At 40.0% G+C, this 22,210-nt stretch overlaps 1 protein-coding gene across 3 annotated transcripts in view; it reads right to left on the bottom strand.

Moving 5' to 3' along the window:
• cdk14.L (cyclin-dependent kinase 14 L homeolog) overlaps nucleotides 1-22,210 on the bottom strand; it is a 347,215-nt gene that overhangs the window by 99,516 nt on the left and 225,489 nt on the right. For all 3 annotated transcript variants that reach the window (XM_041565882.1, XM_018266524.2, XM_041565883.1), the window contains one exon: nucleotides 944-992. In XM_041565882.1, coding sequence (XP_041421816.1) covers nucleotides 944-992 — 49 coding nt within the window. The remainder of the gene's footprint in view (nucleotides 1-943; nucleotides 993-22,210) is intronic.

Genomic DNA, 22,210 nt, shown 5'->3' with positions numbered 1-22,210 from the left:
CAACCAGACCTTAAGGAATGTCTATAAAGAGTTTTGCCTGTGGATTGAGAATTTTAAAGCTGTCTTCTTTGTAGATTGTAGCAGCTATAAACCATTTATGTTCAAAGCTAGAATGACTGGTTGTAGGACCGACTTGAAGCTTATACAGGTATGAGATCTATTATCCAGAATGCTTGGGACCTGGGGTTTTCCATATAAGGGATCTTTCTGTAATTTGGATCTTCATACATGAATGGGCTTAAAACTCAAAATCGATTTTTTTTTTATAATGAAAATAAAGTCGACCAAACTCCCTTCCACGAACTGAACTGATTTATCAATAATTTTTTTTTGAAAAAAACCAGAACGACAAAACGTCACAACATAATCCAGTGTCAATTCGTATTGTACGATTGATGCTCTTAAAACTCGATTTTATCTAATTTCCACTGTAAAACTAGACTTTTTGGGATTATTGGACAAAAACCCGGACTTTTTTGGATTATCCAGTGCAGATCACAATGTCAAGAAACAACTTTGTCTGCCAATGACTTCTACATGACCTCGACAGGTTTGAGATGAAGTATTTTCAGATTTGGATTTTTAGCAGCTTTGAGATATGTTAATATATATATATTTTCAACCAAAAAAATGAATTTTCCCTCTAAAAACCTTGACCTGAAAAAAAGCAAGGTTTAATAAATGGGCCTGAAATGTAAACATTAAATAGACCCAATAGAGTTTTTTTACCTCCAATTAAGGACCTCATAATCTTTTTTTATTGAATCTATTTACTCATAGTGCATAATATGCATTTACAGTAGGTCTGCAGCTCGTTTTCATATGCAAGCAAAATCATATTAAAACTATCATGTTCAGTAATGAGCCCAAAAATAGGGAAGTAGCATTGTTACACTAGGAAGGTCAATGGAAACATAAGTAGAAAATATAACACATTACTTACTTATTCCAAGCTTGTCTTAGATTCTTAGGGCCATATAGCGTAAATCGTTCTGCAACACAAACACATGAGAAAATTAAGCATATTTCCAGCCATATTTATCATTATTTAATCATTTATCATTCTTACAGTTTGGTTTGAGTTTCACGTTTTTATACCCAGACTCTTACTTGAATTCAAGTTGTAGGCTAGTACTAATAATGAATAAAAAGGCTCATTCAAACAATGTCAACAGTGTCATTTTTGAACGATCTTTGAAAAATCTGGGATGTCTCTGAAATAAAAGTTGAAATAGTCATACTCTACTAGCAATTTAGCCTAGCAAAATTGTCATGCTTCTTCAACTGGTTACAAAGGAACAAACCAGGTCAACTGAATTGTACTAATATTTGATACTGTTACTGCTGCTGTTACTACTATTAATAACTGTATGATAATCAGAAACAGTAGCATATTTTTGCTTCTAAAACACATACCAATATGCAATTTCTAGTGTGTAGAGAGAGAGAGAGAGAGAGAGAGAGAGAGAGAGAGAGAGAGAGAGATAAAGAGAGAGAGAGAGAGAGAGATAAAGAGAGACAGAGAGCGAGATAAAGAGAGAGAGCGAGAGAGCGAGAGAGCGAGAGAGCGAGAGAGAGAGATAGAGAGATAGAGATATACATACACAGCTCTTGCTACTGCCCATCTCTCATGGGGTTCCTTAGACAGACATATTTCTACAAAGAATTCCACCCCAATAGACTGAGTGGAAGCCAAGTGAGTGAGAGTTTGAGTCTCCTTGGTGCAAATTAGGACAGAAAGATTCTTCTTAACTCAAGAGTACAGAAATCTCTCAGGGACAGGGTTTTTTCCCCCTTTGATGAATCTGGCGCAGTTACTTTGTAAAATATTTCCCTAGCTCTGTACACAGGAGACATTATTAAATAACCTTCCTTTATTTTAGTGGCTCATGGAGATCCAGCTGGGACATGCAGTTCATACAACAGCTGGAAGGTTTCTGTTTGAAATTGTGATAATACTTAGATACCAAGATGAGTCACTCAGCTTCATATATACAGTATCATTCCACAAAGAGGATATTTTTGAATGTAGGAAGCTTACATTTAAGTGTTAAACAATTTATTCCGATGAATATTTATTCTGTAATGAGCCGGGGACACAGTTTTCTGTAATGAGTTCCATAAAATAACCCAACACAGATTTGTATTATCGGTACTTTTCCAAGTCTAAAATGACATGTCGCCACTGTGATTCAAGGTGAGTTGAAGAAGAAACAGTTGCCTACATATATTAAAATGTTTTACTGGAAGAATTGACATTACATTCCTATATTGAAAATATAGGTGTGGTTCTTCCATTAGGACAATATAAACATGGAAGTTCTCAGGGCGGAGTTAAGATGGCGGCTTGAACGGACGCATAGTGAAGGAGCTCCCTGCTCAAATTCCCCATCCGGCAGTTATCCTGAGTTATAAGGCACACAGTATCATCATTTGATCGCCACACGTTGGCTACATCTTGAGGCAATGGGCAAGTATGGTCCGAAACCTCCAACTAACAAGCTGGATCGCTTTTTACATCCTTCGCAGCAAGCGCCAGAGTCGGGCCCTGACTCAGACCAGGCCGCGCCCTTGTCGTCGGGCGGCCAAGATACGACGCTGAACGAGGCTCCTGACCCCTCCAACAAAGAACTACTTGGGGCGATACAGGCGGCACATGCCTCCACTACTGCGCAACTCGACACCATTACTGTCGACATATCGCTCATACGCCAGGACTTACAGAAGTTGCGGGAGCGCACTACTGAAGTGGAACACCGTGTCTCTCACCTTGAGGACGTCACTGCACCGATTCCTGCAGGCCTAGCACAGGTCCAGAAGCAGCTGTCTGATGTGGCAGATAAGGCCGATGACTTGGAAAACCGATTGCGCCGCAACAACGTGCGGATGATTGGGCTGCCGGAGGGGACGGAAGGGAAAACTCCTGAACGCTTTCTGGAGGCCTGGCTGAAAGCTACGTTTGGCCCTGACGCCTTTTCGCCACTCTTGACCATTGACCGTGCTCATAGAGTACCCACTAGGCCGCTACCACCTGGGGCCCCACCTAGGCCGCTCATAATGCGGTTCTTAAACTACAGGGACCGGGATGCTACGCTCTCTGCTTCAAGGGCCAAAGGTCAACTGACCCATAATGGATCTTCGCTCTCTCTTTTCCCGGACTACTCCATTGCTATACAGCGGCAGAGAGTCACCTTCCTGGGAGTAAAACGACGCCTCCGCTCAGTGGGCCTCCCATATTCGATGATGTTTCCAGCTAAGCTCCGGGTCATCGCGGACAACGCTACCCATTTTTTCACCACCCCAACGGAAGCAGATCGCTGGCTTGATGTGCGGGGGGGCCGGCGGCTGGTGCCCAGGGAACCGGACGAGGATCCAGCTTGATCCACCTCGTTGGGGTAAGCAACATGGCCCCCCCCATGTACTCTACTTGTTTTTTCTCTCGGCCCTGCGGCCCTAGCTATCCTGGTTGTGTTCCCGAACCACTTATTTCTTGATTTCACAGTGGATCCCTCTATCCTGTGACTTTTATCTTATACTGGACTATATTCTGCTAGTCATGGTGATTGACTGTGTTAACCTGTGGATCCCTGGAAAGTACTTTCTCATAACGCCTTCTCCTGGCGGGACTTTGTCATACCAGCCTATTGCTATTTTCATTACCAAGTGACTTTATCTCTCTCTCCAATTGCCTTCAGTATGATGCAGGGAAGCTACCCAGGCGTCAATACCACCTCGGATCGCCACTACCTCACCCTGCTAAAAGTTTAACGGTTTGTTTTTCTCATGTTACGGGTACAGGTCTAATCAAGTTTGGGGGGTAGACAGGGCACAAACCGGTCACTGCTTGCATTGACCGCTGTAGTTCTTTTGTTTTGTACTGTTAGTCTGCTATTACTATGCACCGTGTCGCACCACTTTTCAGGTCTTCGGACCACTAACTTGCTATCTGGGTGTCAAATTACTATGTCTATGCCATGGGATGTCCCACCTTAATATCCTGGAATGTCAGGGGGTCTCAATTCAAAGTTCAAGCGTGCTGCCCTGTTTGACTATGTTAATCGCTTTAAACCCTCAGTCCTTTTCCTACAGGAGACCTATTTAGTCGGTCAAAAATTATTGGCTCTTAAAAAACAATGGGTGGCTCATACCTATCACGCAAGCTATTCTGTTTACTCCAGGGGAGTCTCCATTTTGGTTAGAAAGAACTTTCCCTTTGAATTGCTCTCTATACGGACTGATTACTATGGACGGTATATTATTGTGCATTGTAGGCTGTTGTACCAGGAAATGCTATTGGTAAATATATATCTGCCTCCCCCCTTCTCTCTGCCCATTTTGGAGCACATATTCTCAGCACTTGCCTCCTTCCCACTATTGCCCCTTTGCTTGATTGGCGATTTTAATGCCACGTTGGATGGGGACAAAGATCGGTTAGGGCACATTACTGACCATTCCACGGTGTTTCGAGACTGGGTTCAGAATATGGGCTTCCTAGAATTATGGAGGTGGAAACACCCCGAGACATTACAATACTGCTCCAATTCGGCAACACATAAGACCTTCTCCCGTATAGACTTGGCACTATGCAATCGCGACTTTACACAATATATTCAATCAGTGGAATACATCCAACGTGCCTTCTCAGATCACTCTCCCCTATTGTTAACATTTCGGGACATGTCTGCAAGACCACATAATTGCTGGCGCCTCAGCCCTCTCTGGCTGTCCAATCCACAAGTGCTGGCTCAGAGCCAACAAGGTTATCAGGACTACTGGGACCATAATGCTGGGTCTGCCCCCACTGGTACCCTTTGGGATGCTTCTAAGGCAGTTGCCCGGGGTGTGCTTATCGATAGCATCTCACTAGCTAGACGTGTTGCCAAAAAAGAGTTGGAGGAGGCGGCCGAAACCTGTGCCCAGGCTGAGGCTGCCCACGTTGTCAATAATACTCCTGACAGTTATGCCCTAGTCCAACAGAGTCAGCGGGCCCTCGAACTAGTACAAACCAGTCTTACACGTAAAAAGTTATTGTACTCTGGTCAACGGATATTTGAACAAGCTGATAAGGCTGGGAAGTTATTGGCTTATCTATCTCGCCCGACCCACTCCCCTACAGTAATTCCCCGACTTTTGGGCCCTATGGGGGAGGTCATTACCAATCCAACTGATATTGCACATACTATGGGGGATTACTACTCTGCTTTATATACCTCACGTACTACTGCTTCTCCACAGCAACTTGAGCAGTTCCTTTCGTTGATTGATTTTCCTGCCCTCACACCACAAGAATCGGCCTTTCTAGACAGTCCTATCACTACCTTAGAGGTGCAAGACGCGCTAATGGGACTATCCTCTGGTAAAACCCCAGGGCCTGATGGTCTTCCACCTTGGTATAAAGTCCACGGTAGCACTCTCCTTACTAATTTGGGTACCACGTTAGCGGATGCTATGGAATTGGGCGCCTTACCATCCTCCTTTTATTCTGCCCTTATAATATTAATTCACAAGGATGGGAAGGACCCTGAAAAATGGGACTCCTATCGCCCTATTTCGTTGATAAATACCGATACTAAAATCCTCGCCAAGTTACTAGCCACCCGCCTAGCTAAAGTGATTACTGCTATTATCCACCCTGACCAGTCGGGCTTTATGCCCCAAAAATCAACTGCTATTAATCTCAGACGGCTCCATACCCATCTCCAACTTAACCATGATAATGCAGGCTCCAGAGTAGTTGTGTCCATTGATTCGGCAAAGGCGTTCGACTCAGTTGAATGGCAATACCTTTGGGCTGTTATGCACAAATTTGGGTTTGGTCCTAACTTTATTAAATGGGTCCAACTGCTATACAAGGCCCCCTCTGCCCAAGTTAGGGTTAATAATATAAACTCCAAATCCTTCCCTCTATCGCGGGGTACCCGTCAGGGCTGCCCTCTTTCCCCCCTACTTTTCGCCCTGGCTATTGAGCCCCTCGCCCTTAAACTCCGTCAAACGATCACGGTGCAGGGATTCAGACTGGGTGCCCTTGAAGAAAAACTGGCCCTATATGCCGATGACCTCCTTCTCTTTCTCGCAGATCCCAACCAATCGCTATCTGTAGCCATGCAAATTCTGGATGACTTTAGTGCCTTTTCTGGTCTGACTATTAATAGAGACAAATCTGTGCTTATGCCCCTGGACCCGCTTCCAGCCCATACTGCCACTATTCAGGGTTTACGCTGTGTACCCCAATTTAAATACCTTGGCATAACCATTAGTACGGACTTCTCCTCCTTCCCCATGAATAACCTGGACCCGATTTTGGTCCGTTTTAAGCAGGCACTCACAACATGGTCTAAGCTACCTATCACACTCTGGGGACGGGTGAATATTTATAAGATGATATACCTACCGAAATTTTTATATGTATTGTTAAATTCACCAGTGAAGATTTCACCCCTTTTTTTCCAGAAAGTCACCTCTTTGCTTGTTCCCTTTTTGTGGGACAATAAACTACCCAGACTTTCCTGGAAGGTCTTAGTAGCTCCCATCGACAGAGGTGGTTTGGGTCTTCCTCATTTATACTTATATTATATTGCTGGGCAACTTTACCATATCCACTCCTGGTTTCACCCTGCTGAAGATAACCCTAATAGCATTTTGTTAGGCACGTTATTAGGCTCCCTTGAGGCACTTCGCAACATTCCCTATAGGAAGTTGGGGGACTATGATAGGCTGCCCATGACTGTTACTACTCCACACCATGCATGGGGCCTCGCCTGCAAACTATTTAAGGTGTCCCCCCCTCTTAGATCTCCACATTTACCTCTCTGGAAGAATGGCAATCTTCCACATCTACAGGTGATCCCAGACCTCCAGTATTGGCCCCAACTTCGGGTTAGATGCCTGGACGACCTACTGGTCAACTCTGTCTTTCCCACTATGGCACAGCTTAAAGAGAAAACGGGCCAACAAGAGATTCAATGGTTTAGGTACTTCCAACTCAGGGCGGCCTTCAAGACACAGTTTTCCTCCCTTGACCTGGTGTATTCCTCCCTAGGATTTGAGGACACTCTCTGGGATGGGAAGGAGGCTAAATTGCTCTCTAGACTTTATAAGGTGTTGCTTCGCTGTACTCCTGTTCCCTTTGATAAAGCCTTTCAGAAATGGCAGGTGGGGCTCCCCGCTCTGGATTCGGATGACTGGGACCAGGCCACTGAGGGATTATATAGTTTTCTTATATCGACTAGGGACCGGCTCATTCAATTCAAGGTTATCCATCAGCTTTATATTACACCAGTTAAGCTAAATAGACTTGGCGGATCCCCCGAGGCCAGGTGTCCCAAATGCCGTCAGCCAGAGGCTAACTTCCATCACCTGGTCTGGGAATGCAATATGGTCTCTCGGTTCTGGATTAATGTAATTGACCACTTAAAGGAACATTTAGCCTTCCCTGGTACTGCTACTCCTGAGGTGTGCCTGTTGGGTGTAGTAGAAGACTTACTCCCATTATCCAAATCTCGAACTCTTATTAGGACTGCTCTGTATTATGCCAAGAAATCTGTGGTGATGCGATGGATGTCTCCCCAACCCCCTACTATGCAACAATGGCTTTCACTAGTTAATAAGGGGCTTCCTCTCATTAAACTGACTTACGAGGCTCGTGGCTGCCCGACTAAATTTGAAAAAGTATGGTCCCCATGGCTTGATGTACACCCAGAGCATGACCCCCACTTTTCCCTGCCTCCTACCCCCCAACAACAACAACAATAATGTTATTACTGGCTTAGATGTTAGGCCTGTGCACCCGCTGCTAATGGTATTTCTTTGTTTGGTGTAATTACTACAGACTACTGTACAACCTTTGTTTATTGTGTATGTATGTGTTTTTTCTCCCCCTTTTTCTTTCTGTTCCCCCCCCTTTTTTTTTCTGTTTGAAATTCAAATAAAAAGATACTTTAAAAAAAAAAAACATGGAAGTTCTCTATGTCGAGCATTCTTGAGACCAGGGTCAATAGATTGATGTCAAATGGGTAACAGCACTAATGGTTATGATGAATTCATATCCTTCTGACATGTTGCAGGTTTGTCTTTGCCTGGTACGCTTTACTTTATAGGCAAGATGCATGTAGGATATGTATTAGCAGTATTGACTGGGAGATAATCAAATTAAAAACTCCAGCTAAGCACCTGGACCCAAGCTGTCTAAAGCTGGCCACAGACGCAAAGATCCGATCGTACGAATCACTGTTTATTGTCCTATTTGTATTCGTTTGATAAGCTAAGGGAGGATTTCACTAAAAGTTGGCCCTTCAAGGGGGTGAGTTATCAAACTTTTGCCACAATTCGAATTTTATTGCGCAAAAACTCACAAATTTAAGTTCTTTTTCAAAAACATGAATGTCTGGTATTTATTAAGCACAACAAACTTGAATGTATAATGTTGAGTTCAGGTAGAAGTCAATAGGAGTTGCAAAATTCAAGCCATTTAACATTTTTGAGTATTTCAAATTTTCGAATTTTTCAAATTCGATTTATTTTTTTTGACCTTGTAAACTCACAAGTTCAAGGTATTTGAGTTTTTTCCACAATTGTATTCAATTGAGTATAATATATATATTTATATGGATCTTTTAATAAATAAGCAAAAAGAAAGAATCTCACAAATATGATTTTTGATAAAGAAGCTCATTGATCTTCAAATGGGACTTGAACTGAAAAAGTTAGACAATCACTGCTGTATTATTAACCCACTACATGGAAAGCTTGAATTGCCAAAACTCACTATGCAACTGGTTAGCCATTTTACTATATATAATCCTGGATGCTTTCTCATTTTCATTTTAATTTAAATTATAAAATATTTTTTTAATACTAAAAAAAGGTTGAGGACTCCTGCCTTATACTGTAATTGTGCCACTGTCTAAAAGTAGTGATAGGCGAATTTGTCCCGATTTGCTTTGCCACGAAATTCGTGAATTTCCCATGAAATTCACGCAACAGGCGAAATATTTGCAAAACACATTTAGCCAGTGTCAAAACGGATGCCATTAAAGTCAATGGGCGTCCGTTAATCGTCATAGGTGTCTAAATTGATGCCAGTGGCAAAACCGTCGTCGGTGTCAAAAAAATTTAACAGCAAATTCGCAAATTTATTCACCAGCGCCGAAACATGGAAATTTGCACCTGGCGAATAAATTTGCCCATCACTAAAACGATCTACGGTGGGCTTCATTATTTGTGTCTGTTTAATAGAAAGAAACTGGTTAAATTAACAATTTAGTTGAGCACTTGGAAAATGTGGCCCACTCTTGGTACAGTGAATTACCTTATCATTTAGCCATTTGCCTAATGAAGAGCAGGGATGAAGAACGGATCCTTCTTGCACTGTACCCAGAACTCCTGCATTGATTTAAAGCTTTCAAAAAGGCAGGCCATGTAATCAAATATTATCCACACTGTTAATTGGAGGTTTTCTGTAACAACTCACTTAAGGAGCTTACTGCTTTTAAACATAGGGCTCCCGCTGAGATAGCAATATTCATATGTATTTATTTATTCTTAATGAGATAAGAAATGATTTGAATGTTAATTCTCTGTAGTTTGCATAATTTCTTGATAATATAAAGCAATGCTGTTACTTAGAGCCTCTATTGAAGTGCTGAGGCTGAGAGTCACTAAGAGATGAGGAAACTTTCCAGCAAAAGAGCTTTTCCAGACCTACTAACGAAGCCTGATTGCTGGAAGGGTTGTTATTCGTTGCAGCTACAGTATAGGAGGCACCAAGAAGCGAAATTGTGTTTTCTTGGTACAATGTACATTGCTGGTGCCTCTTTGCATAGATTATGGCTCTGTAAATGTGGAGCTATACTCTAGATAAAAATGGTCTTAAAGGGATACTGTCATGGGAAAAAAATGTTTTCAAAATGAATCAGTTAATAATGCTGTTCCAGCAGAATTCTGCACTGAAATCCATTTCTCAAAAGAGCAAACAGATTTTTTTTATATTCAGTTTTGAAATCTGACATGGGGCTAGACATTTTGTCAATTTCCCAGCTGCCCCAAGTCATGTGACTTGTGCCTGCACTTTAGGAGAGAAATGCTTTCTGGCAGGCTGCTGTTTTTCCTTCTCAATGTAACTGAATGTGTCTCAGTGGGACATTGGGTTTTTACTGTTGAGTGTTGTTCTTAGATCTACCAGGCAGCTGTTATCTTGTGTTAGGGAGCTGTTATCTGGTTACCTTTCCATTGTTCTTTTGTTTGGCTGCTGGAGGGGAAAAGGGAGGGGGTGATATCACTCTGACTTGCAGTACAGCAGTAAAGAGTGATTGAAGTTTATCAGAGCACAAGTCACATGACTTGGGGCAGCTGGGAAATTGACAAAATGTCTAGCCCCATGTCAGATTTCAAAATAGAATATAAAAAAATGTGTTTGCTCTTTTGAGAAACGGATTTCAGTGCAGAATTCTGCTGGAGCAGCACTATTAGCTGATTCATTTTGAAAAATTTTTTTTTTCCCATGACAGTATCCCTTTAAGGTCAGGATTTTGAAACATCCCAATTTAAGCATTACTATTATTATTATTATTATTATTATTATTATTATTAAAATGCAATTATAAAGTGGCAGCATATTCCACATCTGGCGCTTTATATCCACATGGGTTTATACATGAAATATACCCATACATTGTACTCATGAACTGTCAGGAAATAAATATTTATCTATTAAAATATCTATAATACTGTGAAAGGTTTTGGAAAATAACACTGTGAAATGTAAAATGGTGCTTGTGTACAAAGTCTATTGAAAATCAGTCAGAATGGGGAGACATTTTTCCATAATTCAGATATCACCCCTGAAAATTCTTGCTCAAAGATTTGGTGATGACTGCCATCAGGCATAACCCACAGTAGAAAAAAAAAAAAAGATCTTCTTTAACAGCTTTAAAATGTTATACCCTGACCTATTCTAAGTTACATTCATTATCATTTATTTATTAAGCAGTATAGACTAAGAGAAACTTAAGAAGAATTCAAGGTACAGGTATAGGACCTGTTATCAAGAATGGCCAGGACCTGGGGTTTTTCTGGATAAGGGATCTTTCCATAATTTGGATCTCTCTACTAAATAGCTCCAAAATGATTCTTTTGCTTCCATTAAGGATTAATTAGATCTTAGTTGGGATAAAGTACAACATACTGTTTTAATATTACAGAGAAAAAGGAAATAATTTTTTTGCTTATAATGGAGTTTATGGGAGATGGCCTTCCCGTAATTCTGAGCTTTTTGGATAACAGTTTTCTGGATAACTGATCCCATACCTGTACTTGTAACTGGTGCACAAATATATATTGCATTGTAGTGGAAAACATGCCATGGGTGTAGGTGATGCTGCTACACCACGACCCATAAATTTCTAGAAGCCTCCAAATGTGTTGAAAAAATGAATACCTTTCAGTTTTGGGATAAAAACCCACTGTCCGGCGCTGATCCAAGTATCAAGGAGAATCACTTTTTGAAAATGCGGCTTTATTCAAATACACAGTGCGCAGTACATGGCAGTGGGTATGTGCAGAAACTAACGCGTTTCGTGCCCGTGTGGCACTTCCTCAGAGTTCAGTTTTGTTTTTACCGATTTCCAACCAAGTCAATGCTCATATATGTTTCCATACACCAGCTCCAAGCAATACAGGGAATCAGGACTGATGTAGGGTATGTAGAAATCTGACCAGTCTTGAAAGAAAACCCTTGATACACAAACTGCCCACCAATAAACGTTCCCACTGCTTTGGATTTAGAAATAAGTTGTTCCTGTAGCTAAGTATAAAGCCTGATTGTTATGCAAATAAAGAGAAAAATTCCCCAAAGATGTTCCTAATGCACATCATTGAGATGCATTGAATGAGATGATGATAATCTGTTTCACACTTGCAAATCTAAATCGTGCCAGCTCAAGCAGCTATAGTATCTACCATAATAGATTTGTTGAAAAGTTTTTTTAACGTCCTTATAGCCAAGGACAAAATGAATGGCACAATTAATTTCTTATCACTTGCTGCTGTTTAATTAATGGTAAATGAAGCCTGCAGTTTAATTTCATTTTCTTGCTATCAGACAGGGAATCATGAGAAGCTGACGAGTAAAGGATTTAATCAGACAGAAAACTCACAATATCAGCCAAACCAAAATCAGCATGTCAAGAGTTTCTGGGGTTTCCTCACTGGAACAATACAAACAGGGATAATAGGGGGCCACAAAATAAAAATCAGCACGATTGAACATAAATATATATACACGACATGCCTGACGCATTTCATGCACATGGCACATAAATATAAGCCTCACTAAACCAAGTTATCTGGCTCTACCTGTAATGAATATTACATAATATAATAACAGCATAATATATTCACTTTAAACATAAATACAAGTATGGGAACTGGGGTTTTCCAGATAACAGATATTTCTGTCATTTGCATCTCATATCTTAAATAGAAAATCATTTAAATCTTAAATAAACCCAATAGGCTGGTTTTGCTTCCAATAAGCATTAATCAAGTACAAGGTACTGTTTTATTATTGCAGAGAAAAAGAAAATCATTTTTAAAAATTTGAATTATTTAGATAAAAAGGAGTCTATGGGAGATGGCATGTCTGTAATTCGGAGCTTTCTGGCCAACGGGTCATACCTGTGCATACATGTTACACGGCAACATTCAAGGTTATTAATATAATATCGGGGGAATGTAATAAAAATCGCTAACGGAAAAACTATTCGCAATGCGAAAAGTTATGCCTTTGCGCGAACAAATTTTGCTTTGTGCGAATTTAATATAGCTTTTGCGAGCCCGGAAACTGTTTAGCGACCACTTCCGACAGTGAAAGACCTTTGCGAATTTTATAGTTTGCGCCAATGCGCAGTCAATGTAATAAAACTTCTTACTGCAAAAGTCGTTATGTTTGCTCCAAAAGATTACGACACCTTCACACACTTCTTATGAGTGCGCAATTAAAGTTCGCAATGCGCAATTAAAATTCGCAATGCAATAACAGTTTAAGGAACAATATTACATTGCAAGATGTGGATTTTTAGTCCTATTGGTGCGAATTGTTTGCTCTTTGCGACTTTTATTAAATTCCCCTGTATATCTTTTAGAACTGCTGCACTTGTTTAGAATACTAACAGGGGAATGTCTATCATTTTCAATCAGTTGGCCAAATGTCATCTCAAAAACTCAAATTAAAATAGAGCTTCCCAACTCCCATTGACTTCTACATAAGTTCGCCAGCAAATAGTTGCGCTTTATAAATCTTGAAAATTCAAGACACTAAAATTTGTAATTTTTTGCCGCGAACTGATGTAAAATATCGTATTTGAAATTTAAATTGTTAATAATGTGCCCCTCATTAGAAGATTAGAACAAGGGACACATAGATAGCATTTCAGGGGCCGTCACACAAAGCATTCAAACATCGGATGTACAAACATGGGATATAAAGAGAATTTCTGAACAATAATTCTACAGAACACATAAAAGCATTGCTCACATTCTATGGAGAAATGGAGCTTAGAGACTTTAGACACAGCCAGTTTTGGGTTTACCTGCTTATACTCCGAGATGCACAAACAATATTTCCCCAACATATAACTCTATTGGGGAAATGTAATTAAAGGCACTAAGTTTGCCCAGGGGCAGTAACCTATAGCAACCAATCAGCAAGTAGAATTTCCTGGTCACATGTTTAAAAGCAAACATCTTATTGTTTGCTACTGGTTACTGCTCCTGGGCAAACTTACTGCATTTTATTACATGTGGGGGTAAATATATATAACTATTTACAAATGGCAAATTTTGTTTCAAATTAGAGGCTTTTAAGGAATACAGTTTGACACCCATTTTACACAGCAACTATGTTTCTATGTAACAATTAACCAATTTAGTGTGTTGATAAATCCAAGGCTGCATTAAAGTGGCAATCCTGCAAGCTCATAAAGGGGCATCAGTGTGGTGCCTTTGCACACTTCTAAATTATATTTTTATACATTTATTATTATTTTTGTTTCTATAGTGGAGTTTATCTGCATGGCTGTATATCTCATGGAAGTAGTAAGAAAGGAATGTATAAATACAACATAAGCAGCAAGCAAATTAATGTAAGATAAAAAGGGAGAAGCCAACTACTGCTGAGCAGCATCTGTTAATTCTCCTTAGTCTCATATTCTGCTTTATGTACTGGCCTGGGTGTTATACAGCACTGACTCCTATTTCATTTTATGTGTATGTTTATACAGTAAGTATAAGATGGGGATTGTTAATAAGTCTCATATAGTCCATGGCTAGTGAGATGCTCACTGTATTATAACAATTGAATATAGACTTCACTAGAAGACAATTCATTCAAAACAAATCAATGTCAAGCATAGATGACAATACAAATATTAGGTGGTGGCACTGTCCTTCTACATTCAAAGCTAAAGATCTGCCGACCAGCAAAGCTGGTAATAAGAGTTAAGATGCCAACAGATTAGGGATGCATCAAATTCAGGATTCGGTTCAGGAATACACCTTTTTCAGCAGGATTCAGATTCGGCTGGATCCTTCTGCCAGGCCTAACCAAATCTGAATTTGCATATGCAAATTAGGGGTGGGGAGGGAAATCACGTGACTTTGTCACAAAACAATGAAGTAAAACATTTTTTCCCCTTCCCACCCCTAATTTGCATTTGCAAATTAGGATTCGGTCAAAACTCTCACAAAGGATTCGGGGGTTCGGCCGAATCCAAAATAGTGGATTCGGTGCATCCCTACCACAGATGTATATCAAGTTCAGCCCTTCCAAATAAACCCCAGTGCACATGTTTAAAAAAAACAACAACAACAACTGTAGATCTAAAGATCACAATAGCCTTAGGATATTATGTTTGTCCAAGAAATCATCACAAGCCATCACAACAACATCACAACAACACATGGCAGGGCATGTCAAAACCTCACTGGCCTCAACGTGAAAAGGGCAGTAAGGCTGTGTGTTAAAGTGAAAGAGAATAGAATTCTGTATATTACGATTCCCCCTGGTTGCCCCTCTGACTAAGATGGATTTTGTTCTCCAGCTAGCATTAGTTCTACTACCCTGGTCTTGAGGGCAGAGCCACCTGTTTGCCTGTAAGAGCAGTTCTTTGTTTTTCTGAGCTGTGGAGTGATATCTTTATGCTCTCCCACTGGTAACTCCCTTTTTACAAGTCTATAAAACCTCTGTGATTCCTTTCTTCAGGGTTCTGACTCTTTGAGAGTTCACAATCCACAGAGCTTGTGTCAAATAAACGATATCTTTCAACTCAAGTTCAGTTCCTGAAATTTCACGACAACAGATTTAAAACACACCTTATGATACTAGCACTCCTGGTCGCCATTATCTGCCCATCGCATACAGAAAATCGTACAGAAGAAATTAGGTTTGGACAATTTTATCTGTACGCGTATAAGCCAGCTTTACTGTGCAAGGGCTTGCATGGGTTTTCTCTAGATGTTCTGTTTTCTGAACACAGTCAAAAAACATTAAGAAATGTTAAGGAATACACTGAAAATTAAACCCATTTACCAAAACTAAGCAAAATAGCCTGTGGAAAGTAACCTACAGCAGCCAATCAGTGATTAGTTTTTTTAGCCAGATGCAGGTAGAATAATGAAAGCAAACATGTAATTAGTTGCCATGTGTTACATCTCAGGTATAAATGTGCTCATTGTGAATAAATGTTCCCCACATGCACATGGTAGGGACGGTAATTTCTACTGGGACAGAGACGGATATGAATTATGAATAGCACTAGCACCCTATAAATAAAAGATAATAATTATACATTTTTTTTTGCTGCAATGATGTCTAACATTATGTTTGAATGAAGCACCTCTCAGAAATCTATCAATCAGCACCTATCAACGGGAACTCAACAAATAGAGCCAAATGTCGTAAGACACATTACTTCCCCTTTAACCAAGCACTGATGGCCATCCCAAATAAGAAAAAAGTGGAGTCTAGTTGGTATGTTTATAAACATGTGGTGGAGAAACATAATACATATATGGGACCTGTTATACAAATTGCTCTGGACCTGGGGTTTTCCAGATAACGGATCTTTCCATAATTTGCATCTGCATACCTTAAGCCTACCAGAAAATGATGTAACCATTTGATTAATTATATCTCAGTTCGGATCAAGTACAATGTACTGTTTTATTTTTACAAAGAAAAAGGAAATCATTTTAAACATTTTGGATTATTTGGATAAAATTGAGTCTATAAAAGACAACCTTTCCGTAGTTCGGAGCTTTCTGGATAATGTGTTTCTGGATAACGTATCTCATATCAGTGTCCCATTTCATTTATTGCAGCTGGGCAAACAGATGAATATTATAAGATGTTAAAAGGGGATGCGGCCTCATGGTAAATGGGGTATGGTATGACATCACAAGGGGGTGGTGTGGTATGACATCACTGGGGTGTGGTCAGCAGTAGAGGGCCAACTCTTTATAGCAGGGAAAATTCCCTGGGTTTGTGTATGCTTTACAGAGAGAAGCCATAAATCTATGTCAGAATATATTTTTCCCCTTGTACTAAGCACAACTCTGCTGGTAGATTTGAGGGCAATAAAATGTATTTTTGATTCCTCTAAGAAGATGGCATCACAATCACAGAGATAAAAAAAGGCCTGTCTGAGTAAGGCAGACAGATTTCTGAACACATACCCAGACATCTGCCTTTTATTGAGTCACAGCAGATATGGAGTATTGTGATGCATTTTAATGGCCCCAATAAGTTGCCTTGCTATGGGAACATCTCTGGATTCTATATACAATTTTTAATAACAGCTTTGAAACATCTGTGGACTATGAATGACAATTTAAAGCATTTCCCACAAATACATTATTTTACCACTGGAGAAGAATCAAGTCATATAAAATCATCAGACAGGATTAGCCGCTCACTGTTCCCTCCATATACATATTAAAATTCTTATGCCATAAAATTGCCAGTCGACTATATAACGGGCAGTCAAATGTTAGGGCTTCTTTAATAATCCTCATAATACGGCTCCCATGTATGCCTAAATTATCTCCATTCCAAACATCATTATCTGCCTAATAAATAGGCTATATCTGACAGCCGTGTGTCAAGGACAGGTTCAAAAAGAAGAGAAATTCAGCGGAACCCACCAGTGAGCTTATTAGCAGACGCTACTGGTCTGCAGTGAGAATTGGAGAAAATAAGTGCTTGCATTTTAAGTAACATTAAACAAGAAGAGATTTTATTTTCCCTTTCATCAGCCACAAACCAGATGAGCTTCTCTTGTGCCATTTATTTCTTTATTTTTTTTTTTGGAGGGCAGAAGGTGGATAAAGAGAGCCACCTAATGTAGAAATGGGGACTGCAGATTTAATTTCAATCCTCAACAACTACTAACATTTATCCGGGAATCTGGTCTGTGCCTGCAAAAAGGCTTTGTTGTCCAAGAAAGGCTGAATAAATTAGCATTTTCCAATAACACAATCTGTGGTACCAAACATAATGCACATTCAGCTGAAAAATGCTGATATGATTTCAGTTTTGCATTATCATAAATTATTTTTTTTAAGGCCCACGGAAAACCACTTAGAAATGTTTTAAGCGAATTGACGAAACGAAATGCATTACACTGCTGTCATCTTCAAGCGTCTGTATATAAAATAAAATATAAAAATATCTCTTGATTCTTGTACATAAAACAGGGAGAGGATGTGGGTGATAATTAGTAGGAATAGACACAGTATTCTAAATGAAAGGCAATGCCATAGGGAGGTGTATGATACAACGCTGTACATGTTAGGATATAAACAAATGTACCTGGAATATCATGTTATGTTTTCCTAGTAATATTCTATGTTACTGTATACAGAGTACACATATATAAAGCAGGCTGGGGACAGGTAAACAGTAAATTGGGGCCTGGTAAGGCCTGATTTTCCTTCTTCTGCTAGGGAACCATATGTAAGGGACTGATAAATTAGTTACCCTTCATTTTTGCTGGCATGTCCACAATGTTTACAGACATTTAATTTGGGTTCTAAAGTGTAGTTAGGAATGTTTCCTGTTTTTGTGTTACCATATTGTCTTGGAAGTTCAGTAACTGGCCAGGTGTCCCTGTTCTATTGTATAACAGAGGATGCACACTTGTCCTCGGTCTCTTGAGATTACATTTTCCTGGAAGGTGGGTTCAGACTATTTGAGTTTAGGCAAAGCTAAGTTTAGTAGGAAGTAGAGTCAGACTGGGTTACCACTGGGTACCTGGCTCAAGGGCCAACCATCCAGCCACTCAAGGGCACGCCACGCTCGCCACTCAAATTCCATCACAGCCAAAATTGCTTTCATTTACTGCATTATTCACTGACGTTAATTAAAGATGGCCGTGCATTCCACAGTGGGATGCACAGTAGCGGAGCCGGGAGCGTTGGTGGCTGGCTGGCTTGTGGGCAGGGCCCAACAGGGTATTCATTTTAATAGTTTACTATAGGGTGAGAGCTGGTTCAGGGTATTTAGTGAGCAGCCTGATGCTCCTTAAAGAAAAGCTGAAGGATTAGAGTGCTGGGTGTTCTACCCAAGAATAGGGACTTAACTGTACAGACTTAGGAATGCTGTCCCAGCTAAATTCCACTTGAGAGGCCTCCAAACTGGGGTTGAAATTTGCAAGCGGACTATCTGCAGAATGGTTACATGCAACATGTTGCTCACCAACCCTTGGGATGTTGCTCTCAGTGGCCTCAAAGCAGGGGCTTATTTTTGAATCCCAGGGTTGAAGACAAGCTTTGGTTGCATAAAAACCAGGTGTACTGTCAAACAGAAAATTCTGTAGACTACCAGTCCACAAAGGGGCTACCAATGGCCAATCACAGCCTTTATTGTACATTCCCTGGGACTTTTTTCATGCTTGTGTTGCTCCCCAACTCTTTTTATATTTGAATGTGGCTCACAAGTAAAAATGGTTGGGGACCCCTGCTTTACAGTATCCAAAGTTGCATCTCCAGCACTCGGATATGGGTTTGTCTGGGATTAGTGGAGCAGGGTGTCAGGTGTGTGGGGGGGGGGTACAGGATGTAGCATTCAAATTTTGTGACCACTTCAGGGTCGATAAATCTGTCAGCAGATTTTATTGGCCACCTTTAATGAAGCAGATTGACAAACATAGAAAAACTATATAAGCTTGAACAAGAGATATGGAGATTATTCTTAACAGTATGTCAACCAAACAATCCAGTGTGTGCCAGGCCTTCTTAAATATAGATAGCTATATATATATATATATATATATATATATATATATATATATATATATATATATATATATATATATATATATATATATATATATATATATATATATATATATATACACATGCATACATACACACATAACTTTTTATTTTATTTTTTTTATATTTTTTTTAAATTGACACTGCATTTCACTTAACCATAGTGGTTACCAACCTTTTTTTTGTTTTTTTACCCGTGAGCCACATTCAAATGTAAAAAGAGTTTGGGAGAAACATAAGCATCCAAATGACCCTGGGCTGTGATTGGCAATTTGGTAGTCTGTATGTGGACTGGCAGCCTACAGGGGGCTCTGTTTGGCAGTAGACTGGTTTTTGTGCAACCACAACTTGCCCCAAGACAGGAATTAAAAAATGAGCATCTGCTTTGAGGACACTGGAAGCAACAGCCAAGGGGTTGGTGGGCAACATGTTGCTTATGAGCCACTGATTGGGGATCACTGTACTATCCCTACAGCCCTTACATGGTAACATCCCATCAGTTTGCCAGAAATTATAATTGTGCTCTAACAAATTTTTCTATAAACAGTGGACATCTCAGAAAGGTTTTCATTAAGTTGGGATGTTATTTAATAGCTTAATTGTGTGTCTAAAGTAAGGAAATGATGATCCTGTGCACAATTTTATAAACATCGCCAAACCAGAGATTACCCATATTCCATATGTTTATAAATACATTTTAATACAAAAGTGCACATAAATGAAACCACTTTCCTGTGGTCATATGTTCTTTATGCTCATTTATCCTAAGCTCCCTGGTTATTTGTCATGTGGGAAAATAGCCATTACACTGTTTTTGTTTGTGCTTATATTCTACCAGGAGATCTAATGTGTGGTCTGCAGAGCTGCCAGTTGGCATTTATGTTGGCAAACCTTGCAAGATATCAAACAATGACTAGGTCTGTCTCCCCTACTGCCGCGCCAAAGGCAGTTGTGAGGTTTAGTCTTTCAGCATCACGTGTTCCTGGATCTCATGAGGAGCCTCTGGCACTCACATCATCACAAATACATTCTCCCAGACGCAGCTCAAGATTTCACTGGAGTCACAAGTATTTGTGAAACTCCATTGAAACCACCATCTCTCATCAGAGCCAGTCCAAAGGCATTTCAGACCAGACTATAACATTTACCATTTCACTGAATTTGTAGAATGGAACTCATACAATTTTTTTTTTCGTTTGGAGGGAATTATGTAAATATGTTTGCAAAGTTATAAACAGATGAATGCTTGATCAATTCTACAACATTTATATCAGTAAAACGGCTTACTATAATGCATTCAAAAAGCCCTCCAGTGTAAATTATAGGCATCAATCTATTTAACCTTCAGTCTCCAAGAACTGAACCCCAAGCAGACCTCACATATGCTTTAATAACGTGGCACAGTGTGTGTGTGTTAAATAACAAATAAGCATTTAAGTTTGACAAAGTTCCCAGAATCTTTATTTAAAATAAGAGTTCATTAAGGGCATAGGCCTGTGGCTTCATGTTTTTATAAAAAAGCATAACTGTTGGACATGGAATTTATATATCCTTAGAAACTTTAGATGGGGAAACATTAACAGACATGAATATTTTTAATGCTGGTTACTCTATATAAAAGGAAAATATACCCTCAGTAGTACATGGGAATATGTTTGTTAGCATAAACTTATGGTTTCTTTCTGTATGGTGCATATGTATAGAAAGTGTGCCATTAATGACCCTATTTGGCTGACCAAACCCCCACACCCCTTGGTAATCACACAAAAACAAGACATTTGCTTGCATGTGTGGGAGTTAAACAAGGACAAAAGTCATAGAATGAAAGTTTAACTGTACTGGCAGAGAGAGGAGCTTGGCCCTGTGTGCCCTGTCTCACCCTTGTCCCAACCCTAACCCCACCCTACTGTCATGCTCCCTGCTGGATGATAGTACGAGAGTAGGGTTGCCACCTTTGACTTCTGCAAAAACTGAACAAGGGGGAGGTATGATGGTATAGAGGGTAGAGCAGTGACATATGGGGGTGGGGTTATGACATTTAGGGGCGTGTTTGTACTTCGTGTGGGTGTGATTTTAACATCAGAAGTGGTTATTGCCCAGATTATTGTTCTGGTTTCACAAGGATTAAAGGCGAATTAAACCCTAAAAATGAATATAGCTAAAAAGACAATCATTTATATACTTTATTTATTGCACCTTGTTAATAGCAGCAATGATTCAGGATTTCAAACCTGTCACAGGGGTTCACCATCTTGAAAAGTGCCTGCGACACTCAGTGGGCTCTGAGCAGCTGTTGAGAAGCTAAGCTTAGGGGCCGTCACCAATTATCAAGCAGAAAATGAGGTTGGTCTGTAATATAAGCTGATGCTACAGGGCTGATTATTAAATTATGATGCTAGTTGTTTCTGTGCTGCCATGTAGTAATTATCTGTATTAATTACTAATCAGCCTTATATTGTGACATTTATATTCTATGTGTACTGTATATTGTGAGTGGGTCCCTAAGGTCAGTAAGTGACAGCAGCACAGAGCATGTGCAGTGAATCAGCAGAAAAGAAGATGGGGAGCTACTGGGGCATCTTTGGAGACAGATCTCTGCTTAAGGGCTGTGGTTGCCTTGGGCTGGAACAGAAGCCCAAAACATAATGTACAACATTTCTAGCCTACTTCTTTAGTTAGGCTTTAGTTCTCCTTTAAATCCCAAACAGGCAGTTGTGATCCAAACACCGAACTGTTCAGGTCTAAACTGAACAGGTGGCAAGCCTAATCGTGAGGACCCTGGGTGACCATTCTGTGCATTTCAATGGGGTGGTTAAATTAGGATTCAGAAGCAAATTACTGACACTGTGTGATAGGCCCGTTACTGTGGGTGACCAGGTGAGGG

Source organism: Xenopus laevis, chromosome 6L (assembly GCF_017654675.1).
Source record: "Xenopus laevis strain J_2021 chromosome 6L, Xenopus_laevis_v10.1, whole genome shotgun sequence".
Taxonomy (NCBI): Eukaryota; Metazoa; Chordata; class Amphibia; order Anura; family Pipidae; genus Xenopus; species Xenopus laevis.
The sequence above is the reverse complement of the archived record's forward strand: the minus strand, read 5'-3'. Positions and strand labels throughout refer to the sequence as shown.